The following is a 22,743-nucleotide window of genomic DNA, read 5'->3' as shown; positions in this document are numbered from 1 at the left end:
TCCTGAATGGCTGGAAAATGCAAGCTGGGCTGTTTGCTCCCTTCCAAAATAACCAGCGTTATAACCTGCCCATGGCAGGGGGGTGGAACTGGAGGAGCTTTAAGGTCCCTTCCAACCTAAACCAGTCTATGGTTCTTTTCTACGATTCTAAAAGTGCATTTTTGAAGATCACTGGGGTGTGGGGATCTGGAAGGTGTTGGAAAACACAGTTACCCCCTCCCAGTGCCCAGGGTCCATCACAGAGGGTTTAAGAGGCAAAAATGTCTTAAACCACCCCTGCTTTTTCCACATTTATCTGTATCTAACGAAGAAATTAGCATCTAAATCCTCTTGGCACGGAGGAAAAGGTGGGCAGCACATTTCTTTAGGCATATTTATTAGCCCGAGCCTGGAGGGTCTGCCCATCTCCAGCCCGTTTCCATCCCGTGTCAGACGAGCTGGCAGCATCACGACCAAACCATGCCAAAGGCTCATTACTCCCTGAGCTCCTCACAGGGCACCAGCAATGAAGGGAATGGTGAAGGGCATATACAGGGGATATACGGCTCATGTCTCAGAGATTCAGCCTCAGGCAAAGGAATACCCCTCTGCTTGCTTGCACATACTTATTCTGTGCTTTGAGAGCGGAGAAGTTCTGGTGTGAATTACTTGCACAACCTTTCCTGTGTGATGACTTCACAGCTGGCTGCCCACCCCTCAAATCTCATTTCATGTATGCATTGTTTCATCATATAGGTCCTGGCTAAAGACCTCTTTATTCCAGCATGATTTCATCTTCGAACTATTCCAATATCCACTCGTGTAGTGTAGGTTACCCATTTATAGGTTTCTAATAAAAGCAAATCTTCCTTAAGTGGCTATTACTGGATTTCTCCTTTCAGCCCAGGGATAAGCAGGATTCTGGGCTTTAAAAAGATCGCCAGTGGGCTCAATGAGAAAGTGACAACTGAAGAACGTCACGGCCAAACTGCGCCGTGTTCTAATTCCAGCCCACTAAGGAGAAGAGCATTTGTCAGATCAGAGCATTCCTCACGTTTAGCACAGACACACTGAAATCAGCTACTCACGCAGAGCCTGAGAACGTTCTAGTCATCCCCAGTTAAGTGCCTGTCGTGGTTTAAGCCCAGGACAGTGCCACACAACGTAGTGTCTGGCAACATAAGGCAAATTACACCATCTGGAAACAATGAACACTTAAAAGAACCATAATCAAAGACTTTTAGGACTTTGCTAAAGAAAATTCTGTCTTTATTTTCCTTTTAAAAATGAATGGGAATACAACTCGAGGAAATATCTGTTCATTACATTGAGATACAATAGCTTGAGACTGACTTATTCCCAAAGTGTTCCTTCACAGAGTTATAGTCACATGCACCTTAAATGTTTCCTACAATCCCCACCATATTACACCTCATCACAATACTTAGAATAAAAAGGCTAACCTGTAAAGTCTTCAGACACCGACATTTAGGATGAACATCTGCAGTGTGTAAGAACCCCTGAATAGTCATTTGATTGCACCGAGACAGATGTAGGCTGGTAAAATAATAAGGCACAGTTCTCTGGATGGGGAACACGGGTTAGTCTTTAGCAACACCGACTTCCTGACCCAGTCAGCCCGTCTGCAAGAACTGCATGTGGAGTCCCTCCGTGCGGGGACAGCGTTCACCTACCCAAGACTGCTCTGATGGCCCAAGGGTTTTACCTGTTACAGGGGCGTTAAAAAGCTCTGTCAGTGGAGTTTAGAATGCAGAAGGGCTCTTGTATGGGAAGTATGGAGTGTATCTATCTCCCCAAACCCTTATCGAGTTAACAATAAAAATAAAACATAAGAAATATCAAGTGGTATCTGTGGTAAGCTCCAAGTATAAACCCATGATGTCCAGTTTACAGAACTGCCAGGAACCCAGAGCTCCGGGTGCTCAACTAGGTTAGAAAAGACCTTTAAGGCCATCGAGTCCAACTGTTACCCCAGGACTGCCAAAGCTCCTGGTTTGCTCACTGAAGCAAAGGCTTTCTGCACAGTGTGGTTTGGATCTCAGCTGGGTGCCGCAGGGAAGCACCGCAGAGCGATCCACAGGACTTTGGCTTCCACTTCCACAGCAGCCTGTGGGATTTGGATCCAACATTTCAGCAGAGATGGCCGGGTGCAGAATCAGCCTTTCGCTTGTCTGGCTAGGATTAGTAAGACATTGCTGAGATCATCATGTGCATGTTTCACAGCCAAACCAGCTACTAGTATTAGACAAGAAAAAAATAGAGCTGTAGTCTGCAGTGAATATCCCTTAAAAAAGGACCCTAGGTTTAGTTTGGAGGTAGTTTTAAAGCAGATGAGTGTTGCAAAGAACCTCTGCTGATAAAATGCTGCTTAAAAAGTTTTCAACTTCATGAAAGTCCTAACAGCGCACAAGGATTGTAAGGAATTTCACACTGAGCAACACACTCTTCCACGAAAGTCATAGAATCACAGACTCATTTGGGTTGGAAGGGACCTTAAAGCTCACCCAGCTCCAGCCCCTGCCACGGGCAGGGACACCTTCCACTGGAGCAGGTTGCTCCAAGCCCCTGTGTCCAACCTGGCCTTGAACACTGCCAGGGATGGGGCAGCCACAGCTTCTCTGGGCACCCTGTGCCAGCGCCTCAGCACCCTCACAGGGAAGAGCTTCTGTAAAGCTTTCCAGTAAATCTGTTGTGAATTCTCAGGTCACTGCACAACGGGAGCTCCTATTCCAGCTGGATGGGAAGGATAAAAAGCTCTAGTGAAGAGCATCTGTTGTACACAGATCTCTAGGATCAGGTCACAGTTGGAAAACAAGCTTCACGTTCAGCAGCTGGTGGTGGTAAGATCAAACCTGCAAAGAACTAAAGGCAGCCGGGCTGGGTGTGTGCCGGCAGCACCGTGTTCCGCAGGGAAGACAAGGACTTCCCTGTCCCACCAAGCTCAGCTAAAACCAAGTTTCTCCCTGCAACTTGGACAAGCATTAACTATTTGGACCCCAGTGTAAAAGCAACGTGTATCTGTCAGATGTGATTAGGTAAAAGTATTGCTAAACCAAACAGGTAGAAATGCAGACGATAAACAGAGGGTGTTATCTACAACACAAAGACAACAACAGCGTAGTAAACCAGAAGGAACATTGTAAGGAACGTTTAAAACAGAAATGTGATGGCTGTTTTGCTGTAAACCCAAGTAAATGTGCATTTGTTTTGTGCTGATTTCCTAGAACACAGCTGAAGTTCCAGTGGAACCTCACCAGGGCTGGCAGGTTAACAAACCCGCAAAGCAGAGTGACCACAAAACCAAAAGCTGCTCTGGTAATCTATTTAGACAAGTTTAGTCTTAGATCACTTTTTAAACTACACCATCCAACCACGCAGGCCATGGTCCAACCCTCCACATGTGGCTGTGGGCAACTCCTGTGCTAATTCACAGGGAACACAAGTGAAGTGCTTGTAGGGATGATCCCTCAGCTCTCTCCCTGCTAGGAGCTGTATTAGCTCACGTGGAGGGCTCTCCCAGTGCTGGGATACTGTGTCTACTCACTGAAAGCAAATATTTCATAAAGAAATGGGCCTTACTTACTGGAAACAAGACCAAAATATTCCCTGGGTGATGAAGAAATCCTTTTCAAGACAGTAAAAAACTGCTGAGGCTGCTTCCTTTTCCTCTTCACCTACTACGGCTATATAGACAAGAGCCCCAGATTAGCAGAACAGTTAACTATGCTCTTGATTTTAAAATGCAGTAAGAAAGATCTAGTCTTACACATAGACAACTCATAGCACGCACCTTGTGCAGTCAGGTCATGCTGAACACATTTTCTAGACAAAAAGGAATTAGTTCTTGCCAGCTAATTACTTTAGCTGCAGCTTTACAGCACCAGCCTTAAGTGAGATTACTGTGTGCCCACCGGAGGCTCTTGCATTAGAAGTTACCCTCTAGCAATTACTTCCCAGAAGTCACAAGAGAATGATTAGTTCTACATTTGGCATTTTATAGATGAGAACAGCTTAGAACCAAGATTCTGCTCTGTGTTCCTAAGAGAAGACCTGTTTGTACAGCTCCACCGACACTCCACTGCCTCCTGCCAGGCTCAGACACCACCATCACTTTATGCTCTCTATACAAAGTGCTTTCATATGCATCTTTCCTAACAAGCTATTGCTCCTGAAAGGTTTCTTTCTCCTCACTCACCAGGTATGTTTTGTTAAAAAATGCATAGATAAAGGGCAGAGGAGGAAGAAGAATGTTTCTGGCTTCTGAAAACGTGCCACATCTATTAGCAATTCTACTAAAATCGATGGTATCTGCTGCCACTTCCCCCCAAGATCCACTTCCCCAGTTCTCCATTCAAATAAAACTTCACTAAACCCATCAGAAGAAAAATATACCAGTCATGTATTATTATGAAGTGAGCCATGAACATACAAAAAACCCTGGTACTACTTGTAGCTGCACAGATAAAGGCTAGGCTGTTATTTTACTATTATTACTAAGCTTTTTGACCTTACACTCATAAAACAAAAGAACTCAGAAAAGCCACGTACATGAGAATCTCCATTGAAACAACAGCCTTGGAAAGTTTGGAGCTTTGGCTCTGTCTTTCTGATGTTTTATACAGGTCTCCACCCAGCATTTCACCAGTGCTGTAATTAAACAGAGCAGAGGAGAAAAGGCAGCCCCATCTTCTCAGCTGGAGGGTCTTCCATGGAACATGCAGTCACCTTATCCTAAAAATCCCCCTGATAATCCCTTTGTTTTAACATTAAAAACCTGCTCCAGAGAAACTCATTCAATTTAAAACCTTCTGTTCAGAAAAGCTCTAAATTGTGTTTAAAATTCCGAGCAGGCACCTGGCACGAGATCAGATGGTTTTGCGAATGGACTCGGGCCATGTGGCTGCAAGAAGTAACAACCCGAACAAGTTGGTCTGTTGTCATTACAGGTCACGCCACCTTTTCATGTTCTGGGAAGATAAAGGAAGAGGAAATACAAGCTCATGGATTTCAAGAATGAGAAAACACAGACATCTCTCTCTCTCAAGGACCTGAAGGAATATGCTTAGAAATAAAGCAGTTCCTCCCAAAGCGTGTTTTGATTTGGACCCACCAGTTCTTGCACCTTCTCAATCTCTTCCTGGTATTCCACAGATTATGCTTAGATTTCAGAGCATGCTTCCAGCTATTAGGTGTGCCCCTCCATTCCCAGTTTCTATTTACAGCCCTGGGCCTTACAAACTTGTACTGTCTGATAGGGGTGGCATGTTTGCTTTTTATTAAATGAGCTCCATGTAATGCAAAGGAATTCACTCTACAGGTTAAAAAATAGACATTAAGCTGACCAGAATCTCAAAGGTGTGGATAAACCAGTTCTTCAAATGCAACATTTTTGGTTTGGGAACAACACAGGAAACCAAACACACACACCTGACAGAACTGATGCTGAAAAGGTGTAAATCTGAGCCCCAAAGAAACACGTAATCGATTCATTAGCCCACATTTGGGATGGACCAGTCCTGATCTTGAATTCCCCTCCCCGTTTCCATAGACTTCTAAGGGAAATAACAACTGTAGAGAAGCTGTTAGTTTGAGCTATATCCCGTGTTTCAGGGCATTTCTATGCTCCTTTGGAGGAAAAAAGTAATATTCAGAGGATAAAATTGCAACACCAAATTCCTTTGGTGTCTACATCCCATGGTAGTTTTAAACATCTCAGTCAGGACAGGTTAAGGGGAAAGCAGTGCAGAGAAATTAAATTCTTGAAACATAAGTTAGCAATTTGCAAGTAAGTTCCTAATGCATTACATTAACACATTTGTGCTTTTGACAACTGATGTAAAATCTCTCCCCAGAATAAAAAGAGTTCAGCTGGAGATGAACTGAAACATGTATTTTAAATCCATTTCCTTTGCTGTCTTAAGCAAAAGAATCTGTTAAACCGTCCTGATAAGAATCAGTTTGATTTCTAAGCCAGCATTATTCAATAGCATGTCTGCCAAACTGTCACTTTACTCAACAGCTGAGCTGACTTACCCACTCAGGTAATATATGCACCACATTGTGAGTGCACCAGTTGGATAAAAGTTAGCCCTTGAAATGTGTACATTTTGATGGAGCTTTCTGTAGTCGAGATTTAGCCTCTAATAAAAAGTAAATCCATTAAAAACCTCTGCATTTAACTTCCTTACACATTATTAACACTTAAAATACAAGGGAAGTATTCTGGAAATGCATCATTTTCCATTAGCTGACCAGTTTGGGTAGCACAGTACATAGAGGTATGCCTCCACTGGAGTCAGTGGTCAAGTTAGCCCTCAGCTTGTTGGCTACTCCAACCACAGGAGGCAACTTGGAACCTATTCCTGTGAAAGAACTTGTGTAGCTAGAAATCCTCTTAGTGGAGGGTTTGTCAGTGCTGGGTGGTTTGGGCGTTCGTTTACAAATCCAAGGGTGCCTCAAAGCTTGACCCGGTGTCATGCGTGTGGAAGGATCCCAGCTGAGACATTCCTTCAAGAACTCTATAAACAAGGGATCATCGCAACCTTTCAGTGCTGTCACCCAGTCTTTGTTCCCTGGAGCACCTCGGATTTTACCCCGGCGCGATCGACTCCCGTTAAGGGTCACTCTTCCATCTGCATGTGTAGTCACAGTGCAGTAGCGAGGATGACCCTTTGAGTTGATGAAGTTCTTGGCTCGCTTGGATTGATCCAAAAGCTTCTGAGGTGGCATTCCAAGAAGTTCCATCATGCAAGCCAGTTGGTCTCCCTCATCCTCTCCAGGAAAGAGAGGGTATCCAGTCAGTAGCTCCACCAGAATACAGCCAAAACTCCACATATCTATGGGCATCCCATAGCGACTTCCCAAAATTACCTCTGGTGCCCGATAAAATCGAGACTGAATGTATGTGTAGACTCTTTGGTGCTCAAAACAGCTGGACCCAAAATCTATAACCTTGATTCCACTCCTCCCTTGCTGTTTTAGGAGGATGTTTTCTGGCTTCAAGTCACAGTGTATGATTTTGTTCCTATAAAGGGCATCCAAACACTGCAGGATAGAGTGAGCAAACTTGCGTACCAGTTGGATACTGAAGCCCTGAAACTTATTCCTTTTAATCAGCTCATACAGGTTCATACTCAAGAGTTCAAACGTCATACAGATGTGGTTCCGAAAGGTGAAGCTTTCCAGCATGTGGATAACATTCATACTGCCCGTTTTATCCTGCTTCTTCAGATGCTCCAGAATCCGGATTTCTTCTGCTGCTTGGCGATGGAATCTCTTTTCATTGCGCACCATCTTTAAGGCTAAGTGTTGGTGGAGTTTGTGGTCGTAGACTTTAGCAACTTGTCCAAAACTGCCTTTGCCAATGATTTTGAGGACTTCATACCTGTAAGCAAGATGGTCGTGGGGCACATGAATGTAGCTGCCTTGTTCATCGTCGTAGCCTCCGTTGTTGGGGCCACCGATCACTCCTTGCCTCTTTTTTGCAGCTGGACCCACAAAGTATATCTCAGAAAAATTAAATATCTCTTGCTGTTCGTAAGCAGATAACTGATGTTTGTACTGTTTGACAGCTTGCTCTGGAGCCTGGGAAATGGCTTTATGTGCTTTTGAGGAGCTACCACCACCTTTAGAAGTGCTTATGCTCTCTATACTTTTATCTTTTGTCAGCGAAGGAAGCGATCTTTCCGAACTAGTAATTCCCGTAGTCTGAAGAGTGCTACTCCTTCTGTTCCCAGAGTCCTCAAATAATTGCTCCACTTTGACCTGACTTCCAGTCAGAGAGTGATCCTTCATCGCAAGTTTGTTGCTAGAAACCTACAGATGAGAGAAGAGAAAAAATAAAAGCTTTATTTTACCATTTAAAGCACAGACTAAGGATAAAATCAACACCATGTAAAACATCGACAGGTTTTGCATTTCTATTAGGAACAAATGTAAAATGCCTGCCCTGAACTCACTTGAGTTACAAGCATAGTTATAGAAGGGTACACAGAGAGAATGCAGCTTACTAAAACAAGCACCAACATACTTTTAAGCCCATCAAGGGTAAACCCTGGACAGCGAGACACTGCACAAGGACACAGTACCTATCTCTCCTAGTGTGCTCGCAGTCAGCAAACAGCCGGGGAGCAGCTATGTTTAGCTCTAACCGTGGGTGCAGCAAACACAACCAAGGACAGATGCGAGCTGCACCTGTCTGAAACATGCAACGTAACATCAATGCACAGAGAAGTGTCAGGAATATGGCAGAGACAAGTGTGCCAGAGGAGGACAAAGAAATGCGAGCAGGTGACCATGAGGCTGGTGGAATGGGCTGAGCGAGGAGCGAAAGGGTGACAGAGCAAGATGAACCATACTTAGAAGTAAATAAGTGGGTTTTTGTTGAAGGGGAAATACCATCATATCCACAACTCCCTTCAAACTCATGAGAACTACACAAGTATCTTAAGAAAGACTTTGAATAATTGAGAACTCTTACTCCAACATTGTTGACAGTAGTCTGTAACCACTGCGTCTTACCGCCATATATTAAGCTATTTACATCTGAAATGAACATATAAAAGGCAAGAAAAGCACTGTGAAATGATTCAAAAGTGTTATTTTTACAATCTAGTAAATGCTGAACTCCCTGGAGCTCCGTTCCTCACTAGAAGAGCAATGATCCCCCTTTTCTACTCACTGATGCTCCATGCTGATCGACAGCAGAGAGGTGTTGTCTTATCCCGTGCAACCCTGAAGAAGCCATGCCTGAGAGTAGCAACATCTGTTTTCCATTTTGGCCTTTAATCTAAAAATAAAGACTTGAGGCACATGCCAAAGCGAAGCCCTGAAAACCAAAATAACTACAGAGGACTCGAGCAAAAAATATAAATAAACCTGCAGATCCACAGCAATAAAACCAAATTCCTTTTCAGTTACATACAATCCAACATCTCGGAACAGCCAGTAAATAAGGGAAGTGAATGTTCTTGCCAAAAACAACTACACACGTCTCTTAAAGAGTCTGTTTGTTGGTGCTGCCTTGAAATGTTAACTCTTGCTCGCAAAGCCCCTAAAAAATGGCATTTCCTGCAGAAGTCAGTCCTTATCACTGGTGAGTAGGGGCTGTCGGATATATCCTACCAAGTTGCACTACTCTGGGTCCTATCGACCCCAAAAATACCGTGCACTGGAAGGGACACGCCTTTCCAGAAAGCCTGAAACACAAAAACAAAGCCCAACCCTGGCAGCTTCGAATAAACGCCTTTTTCTTGGAGCCTGGCTGAACGTCTGAGATAAGAATGACACATGTTCAGCACTGCCTAAAAGACTATTTAGTCCAGCAGACTCCAACAGGGAGTTTGGAGAGAAACATAAGCACAGAACAAGGTTCACACTTGTTTGTTTTATGAAGTTTTCATGGGGGGGGGACAGGAGAGAGGGGGAAAACCAAACCAAACCAAGCCTGTCCTATAGTAGAAGCCCAAACAATGGTGTTAAGAGTCTGAATGTCATCAGTTGTAGCAGCACGATGAAGTGCTCAAGCCTTGCAACCAGTACTACATCAGCAGCTGCTGTCGCTAATGCTGCTGTCTGTAACGAACATTTGGTACCTTTGAATCCCTAAATACGGACAGGATTCATAATTCCATTTAGCCTGGAACTATTTCTTAATGAAGAAACTACAGCTTTGGATCTCAAACCCAACTCAACAGCCATTCAAGCAGCAAGAGCTCCATTTTCATCCTGAGAAGACCAAAATCATTTGCCACGTGACAATGAGACACAAATATAGATCAGTCTGAACTTGAACTCAGAAGAGCTACACTCAAAGTCAGATGACTTCGGGGGAACACGAGCTTTCTTTCAACAGCTTCTTTTTACAAATCACAGGCTGCACAGGTTTCGGTTTATTGATAAAGTGCTATTTGCAGCCAAGAAATTCAACTGACAAAGAAGATTTTCACATACTCACAGAACTATTTTAACCGAGAAAGAAACATTTAACCCAGTTCCCACATAACTAGTTTTGCACAAGTGCATCGGTTGTTTTCTGAATTAAACAAACTGAATTAAAGCCATGTACTCTCAAAGCAGAGATGTTTGTGTTCTCTTATAGCTAAGATGAAAAGAATGTACAGCTGCAGACATCAGAACCCTTGAACTGTCATGGAACATTACATTGTAATAACAAAATCTTGCATGAAGGAAAACAAGTATCCCTTCTTTCCAGATACTTTCCCATTAAAATTGAGCATCATGACGTTCATCCTTGCACGCTTCATCTCAGTTCCTGCTCACAAGGTACCACTGGGGTTGTATTTTTTTGATGTGTCATCATGGCCAAACTAAGCACTTTATAATCCTTAATCTTGCCTTAAGAAGTAAACAGGCTTGATGGACAAAATACAGATGAAGAGTGGGAAACACAATATTCAAAGAGTTATAGTTGTATTTAACTGGATAGTTCCATTCCGTTTTCTGTTTGGTTATGAACAACTCAAGTTACACCATGACTTAAAACCTGCAGTTTAAAAGTTGCCATGTCCCTGCAAAAAACCCCAAACAATCCACTGCTCTTCAAATTCCATTACTCAACAAATCTCTGTATTTCCTCTGCTCGCTCTCAATATTGCCAAAAAGGGGAAACACAGACCCATGCTACTGAGTTTGCCCAGTGAACAGCATGGACCAAGCTAATTAATATCTGCTACAGTAAATTCCCACGAGGTGATGATCTTCAAATGCATCTTACTCAGTGAAGTGTCTATTTTCACTTCTGAGAAAGTGGGGTTTTTTAAGCTCGGGCTTCTTCGCTTCTGCCAGAATTCAACGAGAGCCAAATCACGTTTAAAAAGCATATAAAGGTCAGATCACTGTACAGCTAAACATGAGCACGAGTGCTCAGCTGAAGGGAAAGATCTCGTAACTCCACATCTGCTGAGGAAACAGTATGCTCACGAAGAAGCACGTTAACACCTTCACTCCATAAAGGGCTATTTTGCTAGCGAGCAAAGCAGCAGATAATGGCAAAGTTTTCCGAGGAGAAAGATACTTTTGTGAGCTGTTTGGCAGCCATGCAAACCCACACTGCTCCTCCTACTGTTCCCAAGTACTTATCTCTCTGCATTTTCATGAGGGAAGCTAAAATGGAACCGTGTAAGAGGTAAAACAAAGAATGTGTGGATTTACATACTTACCAACGTACAAGGTGACATGGCACAATGCTTCAACCTTCTGGAAAAGAACTTTCTTGATTACAACAGGCTGAGGATAGTAAGATAGGATTTCTGAGGCTGCCTAGCAAGCTCTACGTTGAACACAATAACACATCACTTTTAGGCTTAGTAAAAGCAATAAGCAATCATGTTAATAAGCTACTACAAAGCTGCACATCCCACTTAGATTTATGCTTTGTAGAGAGACGTCTAACTCCTTGACAGTTCTCACTTCCACACAACACAACCTGAAGACCCAGACAGCTTTAAAATACTCACATTAGCTCTTCCCAGGGAAGGAAGTCCTGAGGGGCTGTGTTCTTCATTTGTAGCCTCTTGGTACCTAATTTGATCTATCCTCATGTAGGAGTCATACAATCCATCTCCAAACCTGGCTGCAAACGTCCCACACACAAACCAGTTAGTCACAACAATTCACAGCTATACAGACAAAGCTGAAATGTGTCTCAGCACATTTCAGACTGTAAAATCATCAGTTCCCGCTCATTTAATAAACGATATTTAGAATTTAACTGTGTTTTAATACCACAGCAGAATACAAAGCTCCTGGGAAATCTTAATTTGCGACTCTTTTAATTTAAAGCTTCTTTAAAAATCAGGTTTAGCACTGCAAATATATCCTTAATAAACACCAACACACACACTGCCCATTTTCCCTTAAGTAGGATAATCCCGAACAAGCCTCATGGAGAGGGACAACCGAAAACGAGCGTAACTTGAACACTTGATAGGACTATCCTTTAAAGTAGGTTACCCATTAAAAGCGATATGTGGGAATTAGATTTGCAAGAGGGGGGTTGAAACAAAACGGTCGCGTGCCCGTTTGCACCGCAACCGCGGGCAAATACCGTTTAAGAACCGAGAAATGCAGCGTTTAACGCGGCTGGCTCCGCACCGGGGTTTGCCAACGGGAGAAGCCCCGGCGGGAGCGGCCTGACCCGGCCTTCCCCGAGGCCTTGCTCCCCGCGGGACCCCCGCACCGGGGAGGGCCCGACGGCCGCCTCAGCCCTTCTCCCACCCGGCGCCGCCGCCGCCTCACCTGCACCGAGGGGCGCCTCCGGCTTCCTGCCCAGCAGCATGGTGGCGGGAGGGGAGCGGCCCCCATCCCCCGCCGGGCCCGCGCTCCGCCGACCAGCGCTGCCGCGGCGGCCGGCGAGGCTCCGGCGAGGCCGCGGCCGCCCGCCCGCCACCGGCCCCGGCCGTTGCCAAGGAAACCGCCCCCCCTCCGCCTTCACCCGCCGCCGGGCGGCGCCTGCGCGATGGCGGCGGGAGGAGCGGGCCGGGAGCGGGCTCTGGCCGCCCGCAGCGCTCCGCCTGCCCCGGGCAGCGCTCTGCCCACCGGATAAACACGTTGCGTTGTGAACCCGCGTTCAGCTCCTCCGCGTTCCAGCGCCCGCACCCCCCCAGCGCGGCTCCCGGTACTCCCCCGCCCCAGGAGACGCCCCACAGCAAAGCCCAAGCGCTGGGGAAGGCGCCCCGTTAGGGCTGAACCCGCAGCACCCGCGGAGGGCACTTCGGCCCCGGGAGCGGGGTGGCCGGTCTCAGCGAGACCCGCCGGGGAAGCGGTTTCCACCCGGACGCTTTAGTGCGGCGGGACCATGGCGGCTGCCGCGGCCTGAGGGGAGCGCGGTGCCGGCCGGGGCGCGGGCCCGCCATGTTCTCCAGGGCGTTCCGGGTGAGATCCAACACCGCCATCAAGGGGTCCGATCGGTGAGTGCCGAGGGGGGACGCCCGGAGGCCGCGCTCCGCCGAGGGGAGCGGCTCGGTCCCGCCTCCCGCGCTGGGCCCGGCCCGGTGCTCGGCGGGCCCGGCCTGACATCGCTCCGGTTCGGCGGCGGCTCGCCCGGCGTGGGGTGGCTCAGCCCCCGGAGAGCGGCGGCTGCCGTCGCCTTGCGCTGGTGGTAAACACGGCCCGGCGCTCTGAACCCGAAATCAACCTTTCGCTTGAAGGCGCTGCCGTAATTAAATGAGGTTTAAGTTAATTATGTCGAGGCCTAGCTGATCCTTCCCTTCTGCGTTCTGTGCAGTGGTGCTGGTCTCTTAAATTCAGTTGACGCATCTGTGAAGGGCCACACAAACCCACCTTGTGCTGCTCACCACGTCTTAAACATCAGTTAAAATAGAAGGGAAAGGGAGTTCCAGCTGCACCCCGGCTCCTCCGTGCTGGAGGGGTCAGGGCCAGGCTGAGCAAGTCCAACACTCCTCAATCTGTGCTCAGAGCAGTAATGAAATCACAGCACGAAACAGGGGCAAAGACAGCAACAGGAGGTGTTGGCAGATCATAGAATCCCAGACTGGTTTGTGTTGGAGGGGACCTTAAAGCTCATCCAGTTCCAACCCCCTGCCAGGGGCAGGGACACCTTCCACTACAGCAGGTTAAGGTACTCGCTGTTTAAGGTAGAATATGAGCAGAGCGAACATATTTGGCCTTTTCCCAGTATTATTCCAGCATGCAGCTATGTCATTTGTAAACCCAAACGCAAATGCTTCAAATTATCCTATGTAAATAAGTGGTAGTTTCATGAACAACAAACAAAATAGTAACGACTCATATAAGAGTTATTTTGAGTCCATACTGCTTTGTAACACGTTTGTGATTTTATCATTACAGGAGAAAACTACGAACTGATGTTGCAGCAGCTTTTCCTAACCTTAGTGCTGAACAATTGACTGAGTTTATTCCAAACAAGGAAGAGCTTAATGTCATCAAAATATACTGTCACAAAGGGGAGGCCGTCACTGTTTACATGAATAACAAGAACCCAATACTGTTTGAAATCGAGAAAGCTCTGTATCCAACAGGTATGGGGAGGGGACTAGAAAAATCCTCCCTCTTTACTTACTGGGCACCAGCCTTTCCCCAAAAGATTTCCTTGCATCTATTTTAAGTGCTTATCCTATCACTGTAATATCCGTATACTTCATAATTTTCAGTGCATTTATTCTGCCAACATCTTTGCAAAATTAGTGGCATTTCTGGATTCTTTTTGCAAAAAAGAAGTTGATCTGCTTTGAGGTTAGAAACCAGGACACAAGTCTTAAGTCATAGTTTAGCATCTTACCCACTGCAATTCTTCCCTCCTGGAGTAGCAGTTTAGCTCAAAGCGTCCTTGACTTAAGGAAAAAGATGCAAACATGTATCTATATCCTTTATAATAACTCTCAGGAGCTTGAATTAACGAGCAGTTTAATTCTCTCCATCACTTCTCCTAATTGTAGGATTGCTGTGACTTCAGATTTCTTGATTGCCCAAGTAACAGGAGAGCGTTTAGTTGTGGTTAGTACTGTACTGCTTAATAGATGGGAAGAAGCAACAGCTAGAGAAGTTTCTAATGATGCATCTTTGAATCTGGTTCTGTTTTGGGACAGTGTACACTCTGTGGGTCTACCCAGATCTTCTCCCTGCTTTCTCGACATGGCCCCCTGTGCTACAGAAACTAGCAGGAGGAGCAGGTAAGAGGACTAGAACTTTGGCACAGTGCATTGCTAAAAGGAGTTGCCTTCAGGGTTTTTTTGATGTTATCTTTCCCAGTGGCAAAAATGAACTTGAAACAAAAAAGGATAAAGAATAAGTACTCAGAAGTAATTCATGGTGATGACCTAAAAAAGAAAATAAATGAGCTGTGAAAAAGCTTGTGGATGAAACAAAATAGGTTAAGCTGTTTAAATGCAGTAACCTGTTCCACGTGGGAGTGTCAGATGTGGAGATGTCTCCTGGGGGTGATGAGCAACGCTGAGCTGGGACACAAAACTGCCTTTGTCATTGGTCTTTTCTATAACTTCCCTTGAGCAGCTGAGTTCCTTTGCTGCCACCCTGCTTCCTGTCAATTCAGAGGGGAACTAGCTTATCCTATGGATAAAAAGCAAGTTTATATTAGAGCCTAGAGTTGTAATCACTGTCAAGTAAACTGGGATTGTGCAGGTGAGGTTGAATTTGAATTCCTGGATTTCTGGCTCTACCACCTAATTATGCATCAAGACTAACAAGAAAGGAGTTTATTTTCTGGAACCTGCTTTGGATGCAGTTCAGACTTAGAAGAATCAGGTCTTTATAAACTTTAAATTGCTGAACTACTCAACCAGAAAAAGATTAAATTACAGCTGCTGAAGCCTTAGTCTGTAAATGGAAGTGTATGTTGGGAAGAAATGTCTTTTTTTCCATTACACAGTATCTAAAGTAGAACTCGAGTCCCTCTGTCTGCTTCTGGGGAAATAAAGTGCTTGAATGTGAAGCTGTGATAGACATCAGAGCGAGCCTTGTAGTGACCTAGTTTCTGGGGAGGGGAGGGAAATCTTACTAATGGGAGAAGGAGGTTGATCAAAGAGGGCTGCAGGTCATTCATCTCCCATGGCAACCAGGCCACCTCTGGGTATGAGCCAAAGATAAGGAGCTGGCCAGTGACAATGGCCAACAAAAGGAGAGGTAGAGCCACATCTCATTAAAAAGAGGAAAGACTATCCAGTGCTGCAGACTTGGAGGGAGGGAGCAGATTTAGGGAGCATTCAGTCACAAAGAGAAGCAAGGTAGTGCAATTTGTGATACATGTTCAGTGAATTCAAACACCTACTGTCTGCCCTGGTTATTTCCATAACACACACATCTGACTTACCTTGTCACGTTAAGGTCTTTGTGTGATTTCTGTCCTCAGAGATGTGGAGCCTTGGTTGCAATTGCAGGATTCATTCTAGCTTTGCTGAAAGTAGTTGTGACAGTGAATGGGAGGAAAAATATTGTTGGCTTCTTCAGCATATGCATTAAATCTATGATGCTGAGAAAGAAAAAGTGAGATGCCTTCAAAAGCAAACCATGGAACACAGGTCAGTCCATGAGACAGCAGGCTCTAGACAGCTGAAGCTGCTATAAGGGAGAGCAGATGCTCTTTGCATAATTTTGTGATGATGTGCCACACGTGCAATGAGGAAAACTTTACTTACATGCCAGTTTATTCATCCCAGGTATGGAAAGCAGGAAGCACAGTAGAACGCGTAATGTTTCTGTCCAGATTAGCAAGGAGATGGTTAAGGCTGCTTCTTCCTGCTGAGGAGAGTTCCCAGCTTAGGGCAGCTATTGTGTGAGATCAGGAGGGCTGGGTCAGTACTGGCAAATTTTAGGCAATTGTCTCCTCAAGAAGAGAGCTGCTGGGATAACCTGCCCTTGGGACAGGGATTAATAAATGGGCAGTTCCAGACACATCGCCTTGTTCCTTTCTCTTTCCATGTTATTAATAAAAAGACTCTAGGTTGGGAGCTTGTACCTTTCTGTTAAAAACATTCCCTTTGGGCCTGACAAGGCAAGGGGCTGAGCGTAATTCCCTCTTGTGCAGGTTTTTGGGATGTGCCCAGCAGCCTTGTGAACTGGATCCCTTGCTCCACAGAGTGGTAGCGAGAAGTGCTGCCTTACTAGGAGAATGTAGTAGTTGTAGCTGGCATGTGCTCAGCTATTAACAGGCTTGGATTTTTGCTGAGTAACAGGAGGGATGGGGGTGGAGGACTTTCATTGAGAAATGGATGTGCTTTATTCTTCAGATCTGATGCTGCCAGGAGTGGTAGTGCCACCTTCTGGCTTTCCTCAGGTAGAGCGGGGCACGCTCTGTGCTGTCACTCTTTTGGGAAACAGGTACGAAGGATTCCTTCTTCATATCTTTGCTTAGAAACTAAACATGAAATGCAGCTATTTCTGTTACAGGAAGATTTTGGGGGATTTGAGGATTCTCATACGTTTGATGCACTGTGGACCTAAGCAATGGAAAATAGAGCAGAAACTAAAATCCATTTGAATTTCTGGGTTAGGATGCATTTGAGCCCAGGTAGGCAGCTTTGAAACTTGGTTCTTTTGGACCTGTGGAGGCACAACTGGTAGATTTGTTTTGAAACAGTAACTTTTTAAACAAAAGGTTGTATTCTACACAGTTGTCTTTGCATCTGTGAGGAAATTCAGAGTGAGAGAACAGTGCTAAAGCTGTTGGGGTTTTCCCCCATGATAGTCTCTTTTGGCAGTGCATATGCTTCTTGTACGTTGTTAAGGTAAAAAATGTGTCACTGCACAACCTTCACTTCAATAGCACAGCTGCATGTATCCTTGGGATTCCTTGGAAGACTTTACATCCCAGAAAGATAACCACAAAATACCTAGATGCTTTAAAAATAGTAGGTTGTAAAGAATAAGGACAGTGTAAAAGAAATTCAGTGTATCGCAATGGCACAGGCTGTCTCGGTCCAAGCTGCACAGTGTATTTGTGCTGTCCTGCTGTAATACTCCCTTCTTTTCCCAGAGCTCCAGTAGCAGTTGGGGTTGCCACTATGTCCACTGCAGAGATGCTGGCTGCTGGAATGAAAGGGAAGGGCTTTGCTGTGCTGCATACTTACATGGATCACCTCTGGTGGGTATATTGCCAGGCATTTGGTAAAATATTTAACAAATCTCATGAAAATCTGTGCCCCAGGAAGCTTAAATCTGTCTGTTCAACATGTTGAGTCATCTGGTACACTTTAGATCTGACCATTATTAATGTTTCAGCCACGTGGTTTTGCTGACCAGAGTTTTCTGACAGAGGCAGGTGTCTGTCCTGACATCTATCCATTGTATACATATGGAAACTAGATATATAGAATTATTCTCTTGATTCAGTTCCTTCAACCTGAGCATAATTATGATAGAAATGAAGCTGGAACATCCCTGTTAGATGTTCTGATTTTAGAAAATCATCTTGTTCTATAAAAAGCAAATTTTGAATCCTGAATTTTGAATCCTTTTTGCCTAAAAACGGTCATCTCTGCCAGTGTCAACCAAATGAATGAGTTGCTCTGCATTTGGATTCAACTACTCTGCTCAGTTTTAGATTAACATTCATGTGCAGAACATAGAAATGGAGGAAGAGGAGTTAAAAATAAATCTTTCAGTTTTGAGAATGCAGAAGAAGATCCATACAGCTGTCAGTGCCTTTTGTGAGGCTGACATTTGTTCACTGTCCTATGGGTTTCAAAGCAGCAAACAGGAAGCTATGTTATGTTTTCTCTTCCTTTTATAGGGAATATGGTGACAAATCTTATCCTCCTACCTTAGCTCCCTTGGTAACAGATTCTGCTGAAAAGGAGAGTGCTGAAGATGAAGAGATGGAGGGGAAAGAGCCTGCCATCAGCCTATGCACTGATCCACTGCAGCACATGAATGTTGGTGATTTGAGCCTGCAGGAGCAAGACAGTTGTGCAATACTGGTGGGAAAGGAGGAGCTCGATGAGAACAGAGCTGCAGAAACAGCTGAAGATGCCAGCACAGAGGGTCTGCAGGAAGCTGAAGACAGTAGGACTCCACAAGGTATTTTTGCATACACATGAAACCAAACTATGCCCCTTTAGTTTGCTGAAGCCCATTATTGTGCGTTCTAGACAGCTGACTGTGAGAATGGGGTAGAGACAATTCCCTGGGTCTGAAAGACAGTCTGGAAGAGCTGAGTGCTGTGTTCTGAAAGACACAGTACTCATGGCTTGCTTGTCCTTTTTTTCCTCCCTGCAGAGCAAATGGATGCATTATTTAATCAGTGCTTTTTCCATGCCTTAAAATGCAAAGTAAAGAAGTCAGATCTTCCTCTGCTCACCAGCACGTTTCTACGCAGCCATATGTTCTCATGCTGGTATGTGGTAAGATTTGCATGCTGGGTTCTTGCCTTTCAAACTGTGGAGATTGAGTGTGAATATTTAGGATGAAGTTTTTGACTCAGAAGTAAAATTCAGTCCTTCTCTAAGGTTATCTGAGATTCTGCTCACTTCTTACTTTGACGTAAAGATGGTCCAGACCAGAATATGCACTTGGTAGCTAACTGGAGTTGGCTGACATTTGTTTCTAGATTGCTTAGTCACTTAAATGGCTGTTGGCCTACCCACAGGAACGTCAGCACTAGTTTCACTCATCATGTTCTATTTATTAGTGTGTTTGAAGTAATTCTTTCTCTGTGTGATTTGTATTTCTGCTGTTAAGAAACTTCTAGCATAAGTAGCAAGATTTAAGAAGAAATGAAGGGTGACTTGTAACTAAAGACCTTTTAAAAAATCCATTTGTAGCCCGGCTGGACAACAATTGGACATAAAGAAATCAAGCTATAAGAAGGTGAGATTTTTCTGTCTGGTTAAAGGAAGTGACTTCAGGGCAGTCAGAAATACATGGGAAAGGAATTTAAAACGCTTGACTCCACATTTCTGATTGTTACTTCCTTCAGTTCTCTAAATTCCTGCAATATATGCAGCACCAGAAGATCTTACAAGTGAAGGAGCTGAACAAAGGTGTCGAGAGCATCGTGGAAGTGGACTGGAAACACCCAGAGTATGTAGAATGTTGTCTTGTAAAGAGTTGATAGTCTCTGAGTCAGAGTCAAATATGCTTAGAGTAGCTGGAGAGATTTACTTTTAGGGTTTTACTCAGAGTGAAAAGTGCTTATTATCATTTGAGTGAAGATGCTTATTTATGTGTACATTTGAAATATATACAAGGACAAAGACAGTGATTGCAGTTAATGCTTCAAAATACTGTTCTTCATCATGTCCTTTAATCCACAAACCCAGCCTTCCCTGCAATGGAATGCATCTGGGGCCACTGACATACTATACAATACATTCTGTTAGGTTTTAGTTTTCTAGTGAAATGGAAGCTGTAAGTTTCAATCCCCTTACACCAAATTACTCTTGTTTCAGTGTTAAAGCATTTGCAGTACCTGAAGGGTTTTCTTCAGCCTCTGCTGCACATGACAGCAAGAGTGAAGACAGAGAACAAGTGTACCATGCTCCTGAAATCATTCCACTTTATGGGGTATCAACAAAAATGATCCCACTCTTTCAGGAATCTGGACACAGGTAAGCACTGGACAAGCCCAACGAACCCCTTGTTACATGAAGAGAGATACTAACAGATCCATGCTGTTATCATGTTGTTAGCCCTCATGGGGAGGGCTGTCAGGAAAGGTGATGGGAATCAAGAATATATTCATTGTTTCACAAAGGGAAGACAGACAAGAGGCTGTGACAGCTGCCTTCAGCAAGTACTCACATTACTTCTCCCACAGTTAAAGGGGTGATAAGTGTCAAAATTGATACATTTTACTTGGATTGTATTAACTTGCCATTGGATAAGGCATATTCTGCCCTCCCACATTATGGTTTACTTAAAAGAGGATGCCCAGATAATTGAAAGAACTCACTTGCCTTCTTGTGCCCTGACCTTGTCTGTTTTGATGTAGTGTAGATAGCACTCAGCAGCAGCCCTTCTTCAACTGGAGCACTTTGGTGCAAGTTACCCACAGTCCCCCCAAGTTAGGGGTGCTGTTAGGCTCGTCCTCCCAAAGTAAGCTCCCAGAACTAAGGGGTTGAGAGTCTCTCTAATTACTGTGAGCCTTTTATCTGGTGTACAGCAGCTGAGGTATAACAAGAAATCACTCACTAACTGATGTATTTCAGTACTGAGCTGTCGCTGCCAAAGTCAGTCAGGGTAGTTGCTGTCTTCTTAGTGACAGAACCCAACACCTACCTACTTAAAGTAAAAAGTTTTCCTTCTCTTTAGAAAAGGCAGCATCCTCTCAAGCAGTGAGGTGAGAAACATCATTATTAACTATGTGAAGGCTAATGAGTTGGTGGATGAAACAAACAAAAAGTAAGTAGACATGGAATTTGTCCTGCCCTGCTTCCACAGGAGGTGCTGAAGTGAACTATTTTGCCTCTAATGCCTGTTGTTGTTGTTCTGTAGCTTTGTAAAGGTGAATGCCATTCTGTGTGACTGCCTGTTAGATAAATCGGAACAAGATGAAATCTCACACCTTAAATGGGATGACCTCTTGAGCAGGTGACTGTTTTCCCAATGTAGTGTTTAAGTATTATGCAGATCTATTGCATGCAACTCAAAGCCATGTGTTACTGGAGCTACCTAACGTGTAACTTCCTACAAACAAAAAGTACCCAGAGACCTTCACTTGGAGGTTTTCTCAATCTTCACTGTTTAACAAGCATCTAGCACTAACTGTTGTTAGTTTTCTGTTTACCTGCTAACCACTAATCAGGGAAAGCTTCCTAATCAAACAGTGCCTGGTTCTGTGTATAATCATGTACATATTTATAAAGCCATCCTTTGGAAGAGATGGCTGAACATGCCCTTTTCAGGCAGTGGTTGTTCATCCTGCTCTTTATGTACCACACAACTTCTGCATTTATGACCTAAACCCACCTTCTAGATCCAAGAGGCCCCAGTATCTGACAAGACCATTGTTCCCACACACTGAAAAACTTTGCCTCAATATCCCCAATGTCTTACTTGCCTTGAGTTCCTTCATCACACAATGCTTTGGAGGCACCTCCAGTAGCTTCCTTGATTTCTGAAGCCAGGTTTGCTCGTGGGACAGTAACACAGCTAATGCTGAATTTTAAACTGAAGATGCTTCACTGATCTGTGAAAAACACACTGAGCAATAGCTTAAAGATAAAATTAAAGAAGGTTTTCTGCTGCAGCAGAAAAGCATTGTTAATACCAGCCTTGCTGTACTGGGTACACTAACTGGATGTATGAACTGTGTTCAGGTGCCTTGAACGACTGCAGCCCTTGCACCAGGTGACATTTTTTGGACAAGAACCTGTTGTGAGGAAAGGAAACATTGAGCCCATCGACATAACCATAGCACAGAGATCATCAAACAAGAAGGTAAAAAGAGCTAAAATGAGGGGGTTTGAGCAAAGCCCAGATTCTGAGAGCAGCTTTGGCAGCTCGTTTCTCCTGGGATGAATGAGCCATGACTTGCTGCATACAGTGATATTTGCAATAATTATTAAAACCTGTAGGTGACAATTATCAAGAACCTTGAGCTGTATGGACTAGACCCACAGTGTGTGGCCAACATTCTGCAACAGAAAGTACAAGCCAGTGCCACCATCACCCCAATACCAGGAACAAAAGACAGAGTTCAGGTCCAGATCCAAGGCAACCAAATCCATCATCTGGCCAAGATGCTGCTAGGTAAGTAGGCTCAGGAAGTGGGCTGGGACTGAGCTCCGAATATCTACCTGAAGTGAACTCTTGGTTGTGTTGCAGAAGAATACCATCTACCTCGGAAATACGTTCAGGGCCTTGAGAAGGCTCCAAAGCTTGGCCGGAAGAAGTGAGAGGAAAAATCTACTGTAAGAATTACTCAGATCTCATTATTTATACAAGTGTTCTGCCAACAAATCCAGGCTAATGGAGAGGCCCTCGTCATTCAGAAACGAGTGCTGGAGGTTTACAAGGTCTAAGATTCACCCCAATGATAATACTGCTCCAACTGTTCATTTTTCATAAAATAAAGGACTGAATAAACCCCCTGGCATTATCCTTTTCCATATATTTTCTGGAAGTTCCTGATGGTGCACTGGTTTTCTGGCTACTTTAACATCCTTGGTTTGCATCTTTTAGCAAAGGCTTGGTAACAGAACCTCCACTGGAAGGTAAGCAGGGTACATTCTAACACATTGTCCTGCAGCAGGCGAGTGTGTGCTGCCATAGATTGTGTATGTCAGA

The 22,743-nt window shown here is 44.5% G+C and overlaps 2 protein-coding genes across 3 annotated transcripts; one reads left to right on the top strand and one right to left on the bottom strand.

The window, feature by feature from the left end:
- Positions 1 to 1,381: 1,381 nt before the first annotated feature.
- Positions 1,382 to 12,783, bottom strand: DYRK3 (dual specificity tyrosine phosphorylation regulated kinase 3). Its single transcript, XM_030473277.1, has 3 exons — positions 12,259 to 12,783; positions 11,478 to 11,593; positions 1,382 to 7,815 (listed from the first exon to the last, which is right to left on the bottom strand). The coding sequence occupies exons 1-3, from the start codon at positions 12,296 to 12,298 to the stop codon at positions 6,244 to 6,246; spliced, it is 1,728 nt and encodes a 575-aa protein (XP_030329137.1). The 5' UTR covers positions 12,299 to 12,783; the 3' UTR covers positions 1,382 to 6,243.
- EIF2D (eukaryotic translation initiation factor 2D) lies at positions 12,460 to 22,549 on the top strand. 2 transcript variants are annotated; one of them, XM_030473275.2, is made up of 15 exons: positions 12,460 to 12,929; positions 13,831 to 14,021; positions 14,589 to 14,672; positions 16,746 to 16,836; positions 17,492 to 17,599; positions 18,248 to 18,534; positions 18,733 to 18,850; positions 19,278 to 19,323; positions 19,433 to 19,536; positions 19,905 to 20,063; positions 20,767 to 20,856; positions 20,950 to 21,045; positions 21,774 to 21,894; positions 22,032 to 22,206; positions 22,282 to 22,549. In XM_030473275.2, the coding sequence occupies exons 1-15, from the start codon at positions 12,874 to 12,876 to the stop codon at positions 22,350 to 22,352; spliced, it is 1,797 nt and encodes a 598-aa protein (XP_030329135.1). In that variant the 5' UTR covers positions 12,460 to 12,873; the 3' UTR covers positions 22,353 to 22,549. The 2 variants fall into 2 exon arrangements, with proteins under 2 accessions (XP_030329135.1, XP_030329136.1); XM_030473276.1 differs by having other exon boundaries at positions 12,800 to 12,929; positions 22,260 to 22,549.
- The last annotated feature ends 194 nt before the right edge of the window (positions 22,550 to 22,743 follow it).

Source organism: Strigops habroptila, chromosome 18, assembly GCF_004027225.2.
Source record: "Strigops habroptila isolate Jane chromosome 18, bStrHab1.2.pri, whole genome shotgun sequence".
NCBI classification, from domain to species: domain Eukaryota; kingdom Metazoa; phylum Chordata; class Aves; order Psittaciformes; family Psittacidae; genus Strigops; species Strigops habroptila.
The sequence above is the reverse complement of the archived record's forward strand: the minus strand, read 5'-3'. Positions and strand labels throughout refer to the sequence as shown.

Excerpts from the sequence above, each read along its gene's own strand:
- DYRK3 (XM_030473277.1), bottom strand. The coding sequence starts at position 12,298 with ATGCTGCTGGGCAGGAAGCCGGAGGCGCCCCTCGGTGCAG. Across the intron at positions 11,594-12,258 it reads GGAGGCGCCCCTCGGTGCAG|CCAGGTTTGGAGATGGATTG; the intron begins GTGAGGCGGCGG and ends GGACGTTTGCAG. Across the intron at positions 7,816-11,477 it reads CTTCCCTGGGAAGAGCTAAT|GTTTCTAGCAACAAACTTGC; the intron begins GTGAGTATTTTA and ends TCTCATCTGTAG.
- EIF2D (XM_030473275.2), top strand. The coding sequence starts at position 12,874 with ATGTTCTCCAGGGCGTTCCGGGTGAGATCCAACACCGCCATCAAGGGG. Across the intron at positions 17,600-18,247 it reads ACTTACATGGATCACCTCTG|GGAATATGGTGACAAATCTT; the intron begins GTGGGTATATTG and ends TTCCTTTTATAG. Across the intron at positions 19,324-19,432 it reads AGAAATCAAGCTATAAGAAG|TTCTCTAAATTCCTGCAATA; the intron begins GTGAGATTTTTC and ends TACTTCCTTCAG.